This window comes from Poecilia mexicana, unplaced genomic scaffold (assembly GCF_051168715.1).
Source record: "Poecilia mexicana isolate PSO_F unplaced genomic scaffold, ASM5116871v1 scaffold_6, whole genome shotgun sequence".
Classification (NCBI taxonomy): Eukaryota; Metazoa; Chordata; class Actinopteri; order Cyprinodontiformes; family Poeciliidae; genus Poecilia; species Poecilia mexicana.
Window position 1 is genome coordinate 17,588,568 of NW_028263375.1, and position 19,135 is coordinate 17,607,702.

The window sequence follows — 19,135 nt, forward strand, 5'->3', positions numbered from 1 at the left end:
AAAAAAAAAACAAAAAACAAAAAAAAAAAACAAAAAACAAAAAAACATTTTTTTTTAAGATAACAAGCCTTAAAAAGACTCTTGGAACTAAATTGAGTTGTACAGTTTGAATGTTTCAATAAAATTGTAACTCACAACATGAGGGCGAAGTTGACGTACTATCCAGACTCATGCTTTCTCTTCCCTTTTTGTGCCAACGGTAGTTATAAACTGACTTTTACTGCTACTGCTAACAACTCATGATTTTAAGCAGGTGAGGAAAAACAATTACAAATAAACATAGTAAAACACAACAATACCACTGTGTAATCCAGGCAGATAAGATTATAAAACATGTTTTGATTTGGCTATTTTTGTTTAATCCTTTTAAATAATTTCCGTGCGACGCCCATGATAAAAACACACGCACTCCTTCGAAGGGCGACAGATTTAGACGCTGCGTGCTACTGTCATCTTGTGGTTGAATATTAAAACTACACTGGAAGAGCAGTACATCGTACAGTAGAGGGGGCCATAACTCATCGCGTTCAGTGTCTAGCTCGAGGTGCTGTGTGCGCGCGCGCGTGTGCGTGCGCGTGTGTCTACCCCTTTACAGCCTGGTACGAATGAAACACAGGCTGCTTTCAGTAGCCCCTGGCAGTTAACACGAGCCAAAGTTATCCCGGAATAAGGACAGCACGCATGTGCCGTCAACCCGGATGCAGATATCTCTGTGTCTGTGTTGTCAAATTCTGCAACATTGTTACAGAATTAGTAACAAATGTGCATTCTAACGTGCGCTGAACAAAGCCGTGCCATTCCGAACCGACGGAAATCGGGTCAATGAGCCGTGACGTAACACCAGATTGAGAGCACTACAACAATATGTTATCGAAGAGCTGCACTTTTAATTTGAGGTGAGAGAGCAAAAGTGGTTACTGTGTAGGCACACACGGTGGGAATAACCAACTTTACCAATGATACCGTTATATATCAGTGATTCCCGGCGCTGTTAAAAGTTAAAACAGGAACATCTCCTGTGTTGCAGAATACGTCCCAATATAACTTAGCATTATGGACTTCCGCGCAAGGAGGTACGAAAGAGGCAGCAACTGGACCGATCCAGAGATCGTGGAGCTGCTGCAGCTCTGGTCCGACGAGTCCGTGCAGATCGAGCTGGAGAGCTCCCTGCGCAACCAGCGCGTGTTTGACCGCATCGCACACGTCTTGCGCGAAAAGGGCATCTACCGCTCGGGCGACCAATGCAGGGAGAAGATTAAGAAGATGAAGCTGGAGTATAGGCGCATCAAAGACAACCACAAGATGAGGACTTGGAAGTTCTATGACGTGATGGACAGAGTGCTGGCGAGCCGTCCGGCGGTCAGCTACTCCTCTTTGGGGGGAGCCGTGGTAGCTCAGCAGGTGTTCCAGGGCTCATGCGGGTCTGAGGCATATCTGCAGGGAGTTCCAGTTGGCTCGTTTGGCCCTTCATCCTCAGGAGGATTTTTGTTCGGCCAGCCACCTAAAGCTGATGATCCCCTGGACATAAAGTGTGAGGATGCTGAGGGGAACATCCTGAATTCAGGGGTGCCAGCTGAGATGTACTATGGCTCAGGGGATGACCAGGAGACAGATGGGCAGTCTCCACTGGACGCAGAGGACACATTGGGTCAACCTGACACCTCACCTAATACAAGAATCTCACCCTCAGGCAAATAAAACCAATATTATCTCCACTGTTAAAAAATAAGCATATTACAGATGTGGAGCAATATGTTAGCATCCCTTGTAAAGCTAAGTAAAACACCTTAAAATAAATGTTTCTCTTATTGAAGTAGCATGCTCTCACACAAACATTTAAAGCATCTATAGTGTTATGAACAAAGACTTTGGTAAAAGTCATTTAAATTCTAAACTAAATATATGTTTTTCTCAACCTTGGTGGCAGAAAGTGTCAACAAGTGTTTGTGATATCTGGTAACGTCACCGTGTCAAGCATGGTTAGCTTGTTTAAGATCATAATCATTTTTAAAGTTAAGCCCAGACTCTGGCTATGCCACTCGAAAACCTTCGTTTTGAGCTTTTTGAGCTAGTGTGGTTTGGATAATTCTCCTGCTGTATACACTATCTCGACCATGCTTGATTGTCAGTATGAAATTAATTTTCAATAATGTTGTGTTGGTTTTATAAAAGATCTATCTTTTATAAACTTGCATCTACCTTCCAGAAATGTCTATCTTATCTTATTGGTTCACATAATATTTTCCGACAGTCTTTTTGATCGGTATCATAATTCTTTTGGCAAACTGGATTTTGTGTTCTTTTCAACAATGATTTTTTACCTCAAAACCTTCCTCTGGATACCTTTGCTCTTTCTTATTGTTGAAACATGAACACTGACCTTAACTGAGGCAAATGACGCCTGCTTTAAATGTTCTGGGTTCATTTGCGACCTCCTTAATGAGTCATTGATGCCACTCCTACAGGGTTCACCACTGCTCTATGTGTTCTTTTGTTTTGCTTATCTTCTGAAATATTGACTAAAGATTAGAAGTTCACAGAAACTTTGACTTAAAACAGTTAAATGTTACTCTATTAGTTGAAATAGATTTTTATTGATACCATTTTTGTTCTTCACTGAATACATGTTCTTAAGTGAAAGGATTTAAACAGACAGAAATTTGTGCGAGATTCTGCCACTGCAATAAAATGTTCATTTGTTGTCGTTTTTTTAGTTTTTGTACACATATTTTTTTTCACGTATGTGCTACAAAGTAATCTTATATGTTTATATTTTCAGGTTTTAGGGACATGGATGCCTCTGCTACATCTGCCACTCACATTGGTCCTGTGATGCAAGAGACATCTGAGCAGCCCAGCGGTGAGGCTCCTCGCGGGTCAACTTCTGTGAAACAAAGGAAGCGTAGGCGGGGTGGCAGGGCGTCATGTGGCAGGTCAGGCGTCAGGGAGAGCCTTGACAAAGCTCTGGTCAGCTTCCTAAGCTGGCAGCAGTCTGCAGAGGAGCGTCTTCTCTCCCTGGAAGAGGCCCGGCTGGAGAGAGAGTTCCAGGCTGAGGAACGCAGGGAGCAGAGGGAGGAGAGAAGGGCAGAAAAGGAGCGGCAGCACGAGCTCCACCTGTTCACTATGCTGACAGGGGCGCTCTTCGCCACCCGACAGGGGGCCCCAGCTGCCACGCCGTCCGACAGTCCCATCTCACCTCTGGCTCATCTGTCAACTCCTCTGCTGGCCACTGCCGGCCCCGCTGTCTCGTCATCTTTATCTCAGCCCCCTCCAGAAGCTCCCACAGCGCAGCCTGTCGCCACTCAGGAGACCAAAAAGTCCCATCCCATATCTGTCAAGACCTGCCAAGTGTCACAGGGTGTTTTGGCAACAATGAGAGGTGCAGAGGCTCCCGGCCGCAGCGTGTACCTGTCCAGCCGAGGTAACAGCATCCGACAGCATCAAGGCATTCTCCAGGAGGGCTTTATCCAGTATGCAATGGACAAACATCACCAAACAGACAATCCTGATGTAAGTAGGCATGGAGCTACAAAAGAAAAAGCAGAACCATAAATAATGCTTATGCTGTTGTTTTCTTTTTTCCAGGGTATTGTCAACTTGGGAACCAGTGAGAACAAACTATGCTATGATCTTCTTCATAAAAGAGTAAAATACACGATATTGTCACTTACATAATGACACAATGCCAGAACTGTAGGGGGAGTTGCAGAGGAGGGAATTTTGTACAAAGGAAATTCACAAAGAGAATCTGGCATGTTTAATGGTAGGAATGAGGGCATATTTCTGAACAGAAGGAGAAAACATGAAATGATGTCACATTTAAGCTAAGATGAACATTGAACAACTTGTCTCATGGATTTTTAGCTTCAAAGCTTTTTTTTGACATAGTCCACTTTGCCTTATTTTTTTAAAAGACTATTTTCCTTCACATGAGAGCCACTGAAGCTTCTCCAAAACAAAAAAATAATATAGTTTAAGCCAAGTATCTGCTTAAATAATAAACAAGTTGGGACTTGTTGAATTGTACAAATGATTACACCATCTTAGAATAAATATTTAAGTTCCACCACACATGCCTCATACCGCAATGTGATTATCAGTAACTTTAAATAATTTCCAATTATTCCAACTACTTCTACCGATGTTTCAATGTGTTACAGCTAACCAAGCCTGACATGTTGCACGTTGAGCCATCCCTGTTGCAGTATGCAGACTGGACTGGGCACGCTTTGTAAGACATTTCAGAACACTTTTGTTCTCATTTTTAAATTAACATCTTATTAAAGTTTTACCTTAATAACACCAGAAAACTTTATTTTACAATAATCTTTCAATTCTGCCCTCCTTTATTTAGCCTCAGAGAAGAAGTTGCAAAGTTCCTGTCTCACCACTGCTGCTCTCCCAAGCCACTAAGAGCTGATAATGTGAGTAAAGCATCACGGTTTTTGTTAAAGTTTGATATCAGGCATTTATAACCTGAGTAAGTAGATATGAAGAAGTATCATATTTTCCACACTATAAGGCGCACCTTCAATGAATAGCCTATTTTAAAACTTTTTTCATATATAAGGCACATAGAATAGACGCTACAGTAGAGGCTGGAGTTATGTTATGCATCCACTAGATGGAGCTGCAGTAAACGGAATGTCAACAAAACAGTCCCACTGCGGTCGGCCAGGAGAGCCTTCCGCGACTGGGCCGGGGCTTGGCCGGACGATGGCCACCCTTCTCCGTTCGCGCACAGAATGTTCGTGGAGAACGTGGTGCTAAATGACCTGCAGACGACCTGATTCTAGACGGTCGGTAGGTAGATAGGTCAGTCAAACTTTATTAATAGATTACAAACCAGCGTTCTGACAACTATCCCAGCATGCACCGTGCGCTTCTTCTTCTACGGGCGAAAATGAAGTCGGCGGCTGCTTACCGTAGTTGCTAGACCTGTTGTGGCTCAATATTGGTCCATATATAAGGCGCACCAGATTATAAGGCGCACTGTCGGCTTTTGAGGAAATTGAAGGTTTTTAGGTGCGCCTTATAGTGCGGAGAATACGGTAGTCTCTAAAAGATTATTTATTTTACAGAGGGAATAAATGTAGTCAAAACAACCTGGCACTTTGTAAAAATAAAGTAGCCACCTTACTTGCACAATCACAAATTAACTGTGAACAACAATAAATTGAGTATCAATAGTCACCCCCAGGTAGAATCAGGAATCACTTAAGCAGTCCTTGACTGACAACATGAAGTACAAGATCTAAAAAAGCAACACATCATGACCATCATACACTGAAGTTTGTGAAGAGATGAGAAACAAAGTCATAAATGTGTATCAGTCTGTAAAGGGTTACGAAGCAATTGAGGGTTGTTATCCACAATGCATAAAACATGGCACAGCGGCGAACCTTTCAGGGGATAATTTAAGTAACAATAATCTAATTTAACAAAGTGACTGGTCAAAACAGCATCACTGAACGAGTTCCAAGTTCTTATTCTTATTGCTGTCCAAGAAGAACACATAAGGCACGTCTGACATTTGCCAAAAAGATGTCTTATTTATCACCACAACCCTATGGAGAAGTATTCTTTGTACTAGCGAGCCAAAGGTGAAGGTTTTCCAAGGTATGCATTGCATCTTGTATAAACTAATGCTGTAGACACACATGGTAGTGGCAGTATGATGTGTGTAAATTGTCTAAACAGTCTTTGTGTGCCACAGCATTAAGCCCAACTCTGTAATACATCCCCATGTCTTGATCAGACCCCGATGCCTAATTTTACTCTTGACACTCTACACCCTGGCAGGTACCATTCGTCTTCACATTACTGCATTCAACACTTCATATCTGATGATGTAGTTTGGCAACTTTTCTTCCCCAAATCAAAATTTATTCCATTAAGCTAATCCTGAGTTAATCTGAAACCTGAAGTCCACACAAAGTTTGAGATCTCTTCCTACTTTTGTAGCAGACAGTCAGCAGTTTGAGCCTGTCATACCTCTACTTTGGCCTTCTACTCTGTTGCTGAATTGCTGTTGCCCCCAATTACATCATATTTGTAATAATACCACTAAGATATTTGGTGACCAAAACATTTCAAGAATTGACATTTCAAAGAATTGACATTTCAAGATGTCCCCACGTTTGGCTTAAGATTACTTTGTTATGCAGAGGAATTCTCTGTTGACTCAGTGACAACAAAGCGTTAACGGTTCAACAACTTGGAAAACCCCTCTTAACAGTAATACACTGAAGAGTGTATTACTAAATTTAGTCTTGTGAATTTCAATAATATTTTTTAGTGTTTCAGTTCATTGACAAATAATGTACACACTTCTGCTTATGTGGTACTACAGCATTTTTATCCAGTTGATATCTGAACCTTTACTGGTCCATAATGCCAGTCTGAATCTTTTTTTCAGTCATTTCTTTAAAGAGGCACTGTGTTTTGGATCAGAACTGTTAAAATCCCAGTTTGAGTTTGATCCTTCGAATTTTCGCACAGATGGTCCCATGTTTGATTTAAGATTACTTTGTTATGCAGAGGAATTATCTGTTGTCTCAGTGACAACAAAACACAGAGATTATTCACTTGCCAAATAAAAAAAAAACATCTACTCATTTGTATTCATTTGTATAGTGTCATTAAAGCGCAAGATCATTCAACATTTCGTATTTATTGTGCATTGTTCAGCAAAGTGCTTTGCAAAAAAGGTAAAGACAGATATGTAAAAAAAATACACTTAGAAATAGCAGAACTTACACATTAGATAGAAAGAAAAGAAGAAAGTAAGAAAAATGGGAAATGCCAGTCTAAAACAGAAAGTATGTGATGACTAATAACTTTTAAAAAATCCTTAAGCATTAAAATACTTAAGTTTTCATTTTGATTCTGTCTTTATTCCAATTATATTATATTTTCCTTTTTTAAAAACGGCATCACACAGTTATTTTCTGTGTATTGCACAATATAATTACAGAGTTAGTCACAGTGTGCCCCAGCTGCAGCTATACATACAACACCCCAAATTCCATTATACTTTGTATTTGGAAAAAAAAAAGAAAAACAACAAAAAAAACAAAACAAAACCTTTTATCTTAGTAGCTGGATGAGTTTGTCACATTTATTTGCTCTGTTTGATAAGTATTCCATAGCACAGTGTTTTCATATTTTGTTGTTTCTTTCAGGTTGTGGTGATGAATGGCTGTGGTTCGCTCTTCTCATGTATCGCTGCAGTAATTTGTGATCCTAAAGGTGGGCTGAAAAAGGCATATTGCATGTACCTACCTGTATGTAGCTGAATACAAAAAATACTGCGCAACGGAAAGAGAGTTTTTTTTGTCCGTTGTGTATATAAAATATATCACTATATCAGAAACACAAAAACTTGAGTCTGATTGAGCTTGATCTACTTTGCAAAGAATTAGTAAAAAATGTCAGTCTATACGTTGGTCTAACACATTCAATCCCACTAAAATCCATTCAAAGTTGTGATGAAGTCACTGATGTATGTAAATTGAGCTTGTGTTATAAGTGTGTTTTTCTGTTTTAGATGCCATTCTTATTCCTACTCCTTTCTATGGGGTTATAACTGAAGATGTGCATTTGTACAGTGATGTAAAACTCTTCCACGTTCCTCTTGACTGCGAGGTAGGAATACGGATCTGTTTTCATTCAGTTATTTTAAATTTAAAATATGGCATCAGTTTGCATTGATTGCTGTTTGATTCAACTGTGTTGTTCTTTTGTTTTCTGCTCATTATTTTTATTATTATTATTGCATAGGCTGATGGCGAAGAAAGCAAACACTTTCACCTCACTGTAGAGAAACTAGAAGCAGGGCTAAAAAAGGCAAAGCAAGAGGTATGCCAGTGAAACGATCGTTTCATAAATGCAAATTAGAAAAATGCATTTTCCTCATCAGCATTTTAAAGGAGTTTATATGTACTCAAAAGCTCTCTTCTTTTAGGGGTGGAACATTCGAGCCCTTATTCTCATGAACCCTCACAATCCTCTGGCTGAGCTCTACACTCCAAAGGAAATGATTGCCTTCTTAGAGTTCGCCAAAAGGTGTGTTTACCCCTCTATTATCCCACGCTGTAGCCTGCTGTAAATCCTCCTGCACAACCGTATTGTGCTTTGTACAGCATTTGGAATACCAAGTGTTTGTCACACGGTTTTATCATCTTCTCTAACCGTCAGTATGTTGTTGTAAGACTCACGGGAGCAACCGTAAATCTCAGGGCTTTTACGCCGACAGCAGTAAAATCAATACATTATTTTACATTTATGTTCTTTGTTGTTTATAGTGATTAAAAGCATACGGTTTTTTTTTTTTACCTCTCTTTTTAGAAATGATCTGCACGCCATTGTAGATGAGGTGTACATGCTGACGGTCTTCGACGAGTCTGTCACCTTTCACAGTGTCCTCAGCATAGAGAGGTTCTGCATGATTACTGTATTAGGACCTTAATCATCACAATTCTGGTTGAGGACATGCTCTCATCTCCCGCTGATTTGCCCTTATTTCAGTTTGCCCGACCCGCAGAGGACGCATGTGATGTGGGGGATGAGCAAGGTACTGCCGAGGACTGAGTTCTGTGTTCCTGCTGACAGTACAGAATAAAAAGTGTTCCTCTGTGGGTATCCAGTGTCACAGCTTTGTGTTACCATGTCGTCTCCTTTTTAGGACTTTGCAATGGCAGGAATCAGAATTGGAACTTTGTATACTGTGAATACAGATCTTGTGGAGGCTTTGGCTCAGCTGGGCTCATTCCACGGTCTTCCTGGAACCTCGCAGCACCAGGTGGCTCAGCTGCTCCGGGACAGAGGTATGAGCCAAGACTCACAAGTTCGTGTTTGAACAGATAATAGTTGACAATGATTGGATCAAAAATGTGTTTGTATATTTTCACAGAAATATTTCCTTTTATAAAAGTGTATTACAATTTATAAAAGCTTTTCAATTTGTCTTTTAACACATCCATAAGTATCTGGTTGCTTGACTGCGTGCTCTAGATTAAACAAGATGCTTCAAAAGACTCTGCAGACTAGACAGGGTATAAGAACCACAAAAAACACACACAAAGTCTTAAAATCATTCATGACATGACAGGAAGCCAGTTGAGGCGACCACTGGGGGCATATGCTCCGACTTCCTGCTTCCTGTCAGCTTCAGATGGAAATATTTACCCCAGTCTGTTCGATGTTATAGCAAATGCATGAATTACTTTCTCAAAGCTGTTAGGACTGAAATACAGTGTCTAACCTCAGAAACTAGATTGCTTCTGATTTATTGTCATGAAGATCAAGGAATTTTGAATGATTTTTTAAAATATCATTAACACAACGTATATGTTTTTCAGTGATTCAACAGTTCTCGTCTTCAGATTTGAAGATCGTCCACAAAGCAGTGGCAGAATACCGTATGTGGTAGTTCTAAAAAATGAACTCAGGCAATGTTTATCAAGAAAACATGGGGACTAAAATAGTGCCTTGTGATACTCCACATGTACATGGTGCTGCTGCTACCAATATTCGCCAATACTGACTGAAAAACTCCTGCCAGATAAATAGCATCATCTATGTTGTGAAAATGTCTAAAGGATCCAATTCACATTTACAAAATATCCCAAAATGTTTAATCTACCCATTCCTCTCTCGTAGTAATATGCAGATCTGTTTAACATTAGGTTGCAGAAAGAGTAGTAACATAACTGTATGTGTTGTGACTGTGCAGACTGGATCAACAATGAATTTCTGCCTGAAAACCGACGCAGGCTGAAAAATGCTCACAGCCTCCTGACCAGAGAGCTGCGAAGCCTAGGTATCCCCTTCCTGGACAGACCTGCTGCCCTGTATGTCTGGGCTGACCTTAGAAAGGTAACACAAGCTGCAGAGTCATTGTCTGTAATACCCTTATCTCTGCAGAGATTCACATTTTCTCTCAGGCTTGAAAACATTGTGTGTGTGTGTGTGTGTGTGTATGTTATTCTAAAAGTTCTCTTCTGTCTTATTGTCCCAAAGTATCTGAACAAGTCATCGTTTGAGGAAGAGCTGTCTCTATGGAGGTGTTTCCTCAGACACAAAGTGTTGTTGAGCTGTGGCCAGGCGTTCTCATGCTCCACACCCGGATGGTTCAGAATCGTTTTTGCAGACCAGCAACCCCAACTTCAACTCGGTCAGTCTCATGAGAGTTTTTTTTTTGTTTGTTTGTTTGTTTCTTCAAAAGCATATTACTACTGATAGTCCTCAAACACCCTGGACACTGTGTTAGTAAAAACGGATAGGCACACCCATTAATATTTCAGCTCTATAATTTACGGAATGTGAAAAGAAAACATACATACTGCATATAGCCGTGGAACAAAAGAACTACAGACTCTTTCAGGTACAGTGTTACATGGATCAAGAAACAGTCTAAATGTATTTGCAAATGTGCAAACATACACAACAGATTAAATGCTGTCATCATTCATTAAACAGAAGCTAAAAAGCCAAAATGGAAACACTGATAACGTAAGCACACCTGATTCTTCCCTAACATTTAGGAGGAAGAAGTTGCTGCCAGTTCCTGCTAACTGATCCGTATGTGTGTGACCGCCTCCATAAACCCGTGAGGTCTGACAGTTTGCTGCTCTGGGGCATACAGTTGTGAGAAGCTGTTGCTGCCTATTGTCCTAGTTATAGAGGCACTTATAAACAATTTATCCCAAGGCCAAATCATACAGTTCTCAGGCAATAAAAAAAAAAAAAAGAAAAGGACCCAGTGTCATGCTTCACAGGACTCACGTAGCATACTAAATATGCAAATTTTGGGACTTCCTTGGAAGAGTTCCCAGAAGAAAGACTTTTCTTTCTTAAAAAAAAAAAAAGGTGAAAGAAGACCAAAGTACAGTCATGTTGAGTAAGAATCAAACAAAGCATATTCAAACATCTCAAATAGCTGTTAAACTGGTTGGTTGAGGAGAAAGAATCTGGACTGGTTTCACAGCCACAGTACCTGAGAACATTGCAGCCAGTGAGTTGACTCTAAACTCCTTTCTGCCAAAGTATTCTAAAGTCAAAAATGAGGAGATCTGACCAACAGATGAAGACTTTCTAAAATTAGACGATAAACAATGATCAAAAACATAAAATTTACAGTTTGAAAAGTAAAGAAAAGATGCTGCAACGGCCCTTTCGAAGCTCAGACCTCAAACTAATTGAAATGCTTTGGTCTGACCTTAAAATAAATGTACAAAAAAAAAATACCTAAAAAAATTTATGAACTAAAGAAACACCGTGCTGCTGTGTTTTCTATTTTATGTGACAAAAATGCAAAGTCAATATTACTGATACATAGAACCTTTAAAAAATGTGAGCAGTCAGTTATTTTTTGTAAGCATCACTTATCTTGTTATCTCTCAAAAAAATATTTTAATTCTCTTTTAAATTCCTGTTTATGGAGCTGCAAAAAAGTACATTCTATCAGCTCTGACTGTCTTCACTGTCCCTGCTGAGGAAAGGAATGCCCTCATCATGATGCTGCCGCCACCATATTTCACTGTGGAGATGGACGATATGCATGTCCTCTTCCATGCAGCCCAGGGCCTTATGTTTTTCTCCCATCTGATAAAACCATCCTCCTCCACATCTGTCTTTTGTGTTGCCCTTGTTGTTGTGGCAAATTTTCCTATGGCTTTCTTCTTGCTATTGTTCCATGAAGATCAGATTTGTCCCACCTGAGCTGTAGACCTCTGCAGCTCCTCCTGAATTACCTTGACCATCTTGGTCAGTTCTTAAATTAATACTCCACTTGCCAGCGTAAGTGAACCCTGAGTGCATCTGGATTCACTGGGTTTTAATGTGGCATTTCAAATTCAAAGGCAGCTCACCGCATATTCACCCACACTTTTATGAGCACACAAAGAAATATCTTTCCATTTTCCTTCCTCTTTACAATTATGCACTTCTTTGTTGTGGTTGAGTAAATATATCCCCAATAACATACAGTGTTAACTGTGGCTGTAACTGATATAAAATGAAAGATGAATAAGAATGATGTTTTATGTCTTTTCAGGCCTAAAGCGAATTCAGGAGGCTTTGAAAGAAACCAAGGAAAAGAACACCAGCTGTGTTACATGCTCAATTAAAGAAACTGATGACGGGGGTAAAAAGACAGAAAAAGAGGAGGGTGATGAGTCAGACAACACTTCTATTGTTAATTCAATATCGTCCCCCCAGAGCAAGTCATCAGACCAGCTGAAGGAGAGGGATAGCCCTGTTCCTGACACAGGCTTGCTTGGCGCAGAGGAGTTTTTTTTGCTGGACTGCCAAGAATCTAAGCCTGCAGAGGGTCTGGACTCCCTTATTGGTACTCTCAGGCATCAGATTCGTTCGTCTGATTGGCTGGAGAAGAACACTCCAGTGCTGTCTCATGGGGAGGATCCAGAAATTCTTGATGTATTCAAGTCTCTGCTGCAAAGAGCCAAAAAGTAAGCTTTCGATAAACAGACAGGAATGCGACTGCCAAAGATTTCAAGAGGCAGTGCTTATTATTTTTTTTCCTTCTTTCCACTTGTGTTTAATTTGAAAAGCCTGACAAAGACATCCGACTCTGGGTCATATCTGATGCTTGCCTCAGCTTACATCAGCAGTGAATGATATAAAGCAGAGAGGTGGATGAAAGGCCAGGACAGATGGATGAAAAGGAACATATTCCCCCCCCCTCCCCATCTTGACGCCTTACTCTGAGAAAGATAGTTTTTTTTTGTAAGCTATAGTGAGAATGTAGAATTTCTCAGAATCCAAGTAAGTACCAAATGGAAGTCAACCAGAAACAGTCGAGTTCTATTTTTACTCACCATTAAATGAATCAGAATGACTTGTCCATTATCTGTGAATAAAGGATTAAATTATGCACATGGTTTTCTATCATTTCCATGAAAAAATACACAAATATTGTCCGTAGGTGCATGTTAATATGTCATCATTCAAAACATTTCTTTCAGCAACTCAGTTCAAAAGGTAAAACTCATATTTATCTCAGTGTGATATGTCTATAAATATTAGTGGTAACACTTTAATTGACAAAGAGTGACGTATTTCAAGAATGTCTTTTCGGTCATTGTGGCTACTTCTTATTGTCAGAAATAACTCCCACAATAACTAAAATTAGAAATAATTTGGTAATTCTTTGTGCATAAGGCTGACATGACTCTGTCATAAATATGCCAACACCTGTCATGAACACAAATGAGTCTTTATGAATGTCTATGACTGTTGTCATGAAGCGTCATTTGGTAAATAATGACACTTTTAATGCAAAGTTGCTCTAAAGGTTAGTGCTGATTTTCATTAGTGTCATTATTTACAAAGTAATTAAATGTTGACACTTTTAACTTCTAATGCAACTTTTAGAGCAACTTTGCATTAAAAATGTCATTATTTACCAAATGACACTTCATAACAACTGTCATAAACATTCATAAAGACTCCTTCATGTTCATGGCAGGTGTTATGTCCTGTTTATGACAAAATCATGTCAGGCTTATGCACACCCCGTCAAAGTGTCACCAAATTATTTCTAATTTTAATTATTGTGGGAGTTATTTCTGACAATAAGAAGTAGCAACAATTGATCGAAAATACATTTTCAATCAATATGTCACTCTGTGTGAAATATTTCACTGCGTGAATTGAATCTGTGTTGTAGAGTTCCACTTGAATTGGATTACTGAAATACAAAAAAAAAAAACCCAAAAAAAAACTTTTTGGTGACATTTGGATGCACCTGTTTTTCTTAATCTACAACTTAATCAGTTTCAAGTTGTTGAAAGTTTTTGTTTGGGTGGGCTGTGGGTGCCGTTCCGTTACAACAAAGGAAAAAGAAAGGGTGGTATTTACGTGACGAGGAGGAGAGACCTCTTAGGTCACCTACGCGTTCAGCGTCAATACAGTCATCCACTGTAACAAATGAGAGTGGGATTTCCTCTTATGTGTTGTCATGCATAATGAGCGGTTGACAACCCCCACCACACACACACACACACACACTCTATAAGTGTGTGTGTGGGGGGTGTCAAAATGTTACATCTCTAAAGAAAATTATTGCCATTTTTTTTTCTTTTTCCCATTTTTGTTGTGTCTACAAAGTTTCCCCAGATTTTAAACTCATCTTTAAACTTCATTTCTGTTTTCTAATAACAAATCAAGGTCCGCTTCCTTAAATAGCAGCTTTTACTTTCTCTAAAGTGGGTTTCAGTGGAGAACTCTAGGGGAAATTTCTAAACTGACGAGGGGGAGTTTCCATTGCAGCGGAGGTGGAGCTACACTAAGATTGTAGAGGGCTTGTAGTCACCAGCAGTGAAAACACAATACCAACTTGTTGAAAGGGGGTTCGCACGGTTGTGTAGGTACAGTAGCATTCACCTAAACTTCACATCTTCACTCTTCAATCTATTCTACCAGCGAGCAAGGTAAGTTCACACAGTTTTAAATGATTTAAATGCTAACTTTGAAACACTTCTCTTTTTTAAACTGCTATTGATCCCTGCTGCTTTCTGTTCCACTTTCAGTCTGGTTAAAAATGAAGCTTCTTGAGTTGGGAGACTCCATCGGCCGCTTCAGATTTGCTCAGTCTTGTCTGGGACTCGCAGGTTGTGTGTGTGTGTGCTACTCTATCTGCACACCACACTGGCTGAAAGACAAAAGACCCTGGTTAATCTGGAACAATAACAGCAGCAACCAGGAGAGGGATGGAGACGGCATCCCCTTATGTGGTGAGCAAAAATTATTTTTAGTCTGTTGGAAATCTGTCGAAACCTGTCACTGTGGCTTAGGTGAATGGAGTAACTTAATAAACATGCACATAGGTGCATATTTGAAAGTCACTCTTATTGTGATTTGGATAGTTGTTTTTCAGTCACTGGTGAGGATAAATGTGAAGAGGGATATTTGTCCAAACACTTCCCAGCAGCAGTAAACATGTCTGAGCCTGCAAACGTTCCAGAGAATTGGATCCTTGCATCTGTTGATGCTCATTACTGGCTCTGAGGGAGACGTGCTGGAACTCGTTTTTGTCATTGAGATCTAACTTTATTTTTCTGGTGAACTATATAAAATGATCAGATTAAGGTTCAACTCCAGTTCAACTCCAAATGATTTTATAGCAACAGAACGCTCGAACTGTGAATTATCCAAACCAATTATAGAAATACAACAGATATGGTTTATGAAAAAAATAAAATAAAGTACTGGAAAAAATGTTTTGATGTTAAATCAGCCATGTTTACCTCATCTCAAACCTTAAATGTGCCATAAAAGTTTGAAAACCACGTTGAATTTTATTTTTTAATTATTTCAGACTCCGTATGTTGTTGTTCTTTTCAGAGCAATAGATAAGAGACCCGTGTTTTGTATTTGCTTAGGGTAGCAGTACTAAACAGCTGTTGCCATCAAACTCCTATCTGGTAGATACAACTTGACACAAAACCTCCTGTGGTGTAAGACTTCGTTTAGTACTTTTATTTTTTGGGTTCAGAGTGAATGCAGGCCACACAGCTTTTAAGCCACGAGCAGCATGTGTGTTTAGCAGGTCACTACCCTAGAAAATAACCCGGTTAATTAATACCAAAAATATGCTACGCAATATACTCTTAATAACTGCCACTAAAATATTTGTGTTTTTTTATGAGAGTTTACCAAATTCAAAATAGCCAAAAGAAACATTATTGATAACAATATAACAACAGTATATTAATGTGTTCTATTCTTTTTAAGCAGTTGGAATAAATATTTGAATTAAAGAGAAGATAGTTCATAGTTTTTTTTTTTTTGTTGTTCAGCTATTTATTTAAAACAATTTATAATATAATTTCATGGTCATTTCACTCTGAGAAATCACACTAGCCCTTGATGAGAATTATACTGTACAAAATAACAAAGGAAATTACAATCCAAAGTTTAATAGGACTATGCTTACTTATGAGGTAATTTGAGCAAAATAAAAATTTGCAAAGGACTGTAGGGTTAGCTGCTAAATTAGTTGTTTACTGACTAGCTACCTCTTAAGAAAAGCACATGCTAGCCTCATGCTTTCACGTGATAAGCAGTTTGATTACTAAACAGACATGTTAAGCTAAAAATTAATGTTACATATTTTTTAAGGTTATAAAAGCGTGAAAGATTTATTAATAATATATATTTTTAAATCATATCTGAGTATCATTGATTATATGCTCGGATATGAGCCCAACATAAGATGTTGAGCTTATAGCTATAAGATAGCTAAACATTTTAGCTATAAGATGAGTAGCTTATAGCTAAAACATCTCAACAAAACCCAATGAGGAACATTTTTAAGCAGCATCATTAACTGGTGTGACTGTTACAGAAAATCTTTTTCATGTGTTAATCATTATTAATGTGGTTTAACTAAACATTTTTCATTTTGCATCTTCTGTGTTTCCCAATTTTAGAGGAGGCAGAGAGAGTATTTGGAGTCATTTCTTTATTGATGGCTTTGAGCACCGCAGCTCTGTGTCTTGTGTTTGCCCTCTGCTGGACGTCTAAGACAGTGCACTCCTACTCCAACACCCGCTCTCTCCTCATGGCCGGGCAGGCTCTCTTTCCCACCACCTTGCTGTTCCTCACCATGGCCTCCACAGGTAATTCAGTTCAATTCAGTGCCACTCAGCATAGTTGACACAGGACAAACTCACACCATAAGTAATTTCAGTAAACCTTAAGACTTTAAAAACAAATTATATTCTGTCCAATGCATTAATTATATTCTGTCCAATACATTAATCTTCATGTAAATTATCCATTTGCTTCATAGATCTCATTTACAAATAGCCCAATTGCAAAGAGGTGGTGACCAAGGGGGGGTAAAGACATTTAATTAAAAAGAAAAGAAACAACAGCGAAATATTAAACACAACTAAAGGAAAATAGGGCAAATCATCAAATAAATAAATAAAAACATTAAACAAGTCATCAAAACAAGTCTAACTCATGTCAGTCACAATATTAATATTCATATTAATATTCAGCCATATTAATATTAAGTCCAATAACAGAGTGTTGTTCAATCCAATTATAATAACCAATACGATTAAGGAAACCCAAAAATACAAACTAGCAGGGAGTAGCAGCTGTACTTTTATGCTTTGCCATTCACTTACACACATATTGCACTGTGTTTCACATTGATAATGTTGAGTTATATATATATATATATATATATATATATATATATATATATATATATATATATATATATATGAGGGTTACAGGGTTACAAACCTGTTCACAACAAAAGCATTTTGGCTCCTCAAAGGTTCATGTCAGTGCCTTGAATGCACTTTATAAGTAAGGATGTGATATATATATATATATATATATATATATATATATATATATATATATATATATATATATATATATATATATATATATATATATATATATATATATATATATATCTAATGTCATAAACACCTACATTCAGCTAACCTTCAAATAGCCTTTTGGTTTATGCAGTTCCTATGAGACCCACACCAACAGGAATCCTTTCATGTTATTTCTCATTTGCATACCCTGCAGGGCAACAGTTTTTAAAGAGTTTTTACTGTCCGGGAAATTGCGTTTCATCACTATGCAAACTCTTATTAGACGCTGTGAGCATGTAATATTTGAGCGTAATGTCTTTTTCTTTTAGTACTAATGTAGCTTAATTTGACTCCATCTGTCCACAGGTTTCTTCTTCCTCCTGAGCTGGTCTTTATTCACCTACGAGCACCGGAAGGTTATCGATCAAGACTTCTCTAGCCTCGGCCTTTCCTACTGGCTGGGGGCTTTGGGTTGGATCCTTCTACTGGTGGTGGAGACAGTGGTATTTATTACAGAGCAAGCTGTTGTGCCGAACATTATACCAGACTTAGAGAAGGCTGTGGAGACATTGAGTGCCGCTCGATATGAAGCCACCAAAAGCCCTGTCAGTGAGGGTTACAAACCTGTTCACAACAAAAGCATTTTGGCTCCTCAAAGGTTCATGTCAGTGCCTTGAATGCACTTTATAAGTAAGGATGTGGTAGAGAATCCATCTAGCTTGGTAAAACAAGCTAGATGGATGAAAACAAGCTCCAGATTGTTTTCAGTATGGAAAGAAATAAAATCTAATGACACTAAGGAACTATAGCTGAGGTCCACACATCCTGACCTGGAGGCCAGGTGACCTGCAACTTTTAGATGTGCCCCTGGCTCAAACACCTCAATCAAATGGCTGAATTAGCTCCCCAGCGCAGTCAAGCTCTCCAGAGTCCTGCTAATGACCTGATTATTTGACTCAGGTGTGTTGAAGAAGAGAAGCATCTAAAACCTGCAGGACACTGGACCTCGAGGTCTGGGTTTGAGGATCCCTGAACTACAGTACTACCTGTAGAAAAGACTGCAAGGTTCTGATGTTTCTGCCTGGAGCAGATCCAGGTGTGCGTGGGCTTTTTGTCGGAAAAGAAAAATAAAGTAACAATAAACACTGTTTTAAAAATTCAGTCAGTGACGCTCCCTGAAAGCATCACTGCTGCAATGTACTGGAGGAACTTTAGAACAAATGCTGTCTTGTTTAAGAACTGTAACACTTGATTTTGTATAAGCACTTTCAATCTCTTGCAAAGAACGGTAAATTTGTTATTGTAAGCCAATCAAGCTTTAAAACAAATGGTGCTGAAAATTTTGTTGTGTTATTTTGTTGTTTTAATAAAAGAGATCTAATTTGAACTCTTCTGTTTCTACTTTGTTCTGCTATTCAGAGAATATTCTGCTATTTAATAAGTACTGCACACTGTGACGGCCAAATAAACTCACAGGCCACTTTATAAGTTATTCCTGCTCAGTTATTTGTTAACACAAGTGGAAATTCTACAAAGAGCAGCAACTCCGGGCATTTAGGCATCTAGTGAAGGTAACTTGCTTAAGTTCAAATTGAGGATAATAGTTGGTATTGCCAAACATGTTTAAAGTTATTCATCCAAATGAGGAATAATCAGTGATCTGCAGTTTTATGCATGAAAAATCGTTGTTGATGTCAGAGGTCACAGGAGAATGAGCAGAGCGCCTTGAAAAAAAAGGAGAGAAGACTCATTACAACCAATGT

The 19,135-nt window shown here is 38.8% G+C and overlaps 2 protein-coding genes across 2 annotated transcripts; both read left to right on the forward strand.

Annotated features, from left to right (window-relative positions):
- The first annotated feature begins 691 nt into the window (after window positions 1-691).
- Window positions 692-12,900, forward strand: accs (1-aminocyclopropane-1-carboxylate synthase homolog (inactive)). The gene is made up of 15 exons (XM_014993858.2): window positions 692-1,690; window positions 2,780-3,510; window positions 3,586-3,645; window positions 4,161-4,231; window positions 4,355-4,424; window positions 7,185-7,251; window positions 7,550-7,647; window positions 7,783-7,860; window positions 7,967-8,067; window positions 8,350-8,439; window positions 8,530-8,575; window positions 8,687-8,828; window positions 9,737-9,879; window positions 10,024-10,177; window positions 12,059-12,900. Exons 1-15 carry the CDS (start codon window positions 1,054-1,056, stop codon window positions 12,475-12,477), a joined length of 2,907 nt encoding a protein of 968 aa, XP_014849344.2. The 5' UTR covers window positions 692-1,053; the 3' UTR covers window positions 12,478-12,900.
- Window positions 12,901-14,287: 1,387 nt separating this feature from the next.
- Window positions 14,288-18,759, forward strand: LOC106921871 (uncharacterized). Its single transcript, XM_014993860.2, has 4 exons — window positions 14,288-14,456; window positions 14,556-14,759; window positions 16,458-16,646; window positions 17,739-18,759. The coding sequence occupies exons 2-4, from the start codon at window positions 14,567-14,569 to the stop codon at window positions 18,047-18,049; spliced, it is 693 nt and encodes a 230-aa protein (XP_014849346.2). The 5' UTR covers window positions 14,288-14,456; window positions 14,556-14,566; the 3' UTR covers window positions 18,050-18,759.
- Window positions 18,760-19,135: the final 376 nt, after the last annotated feature.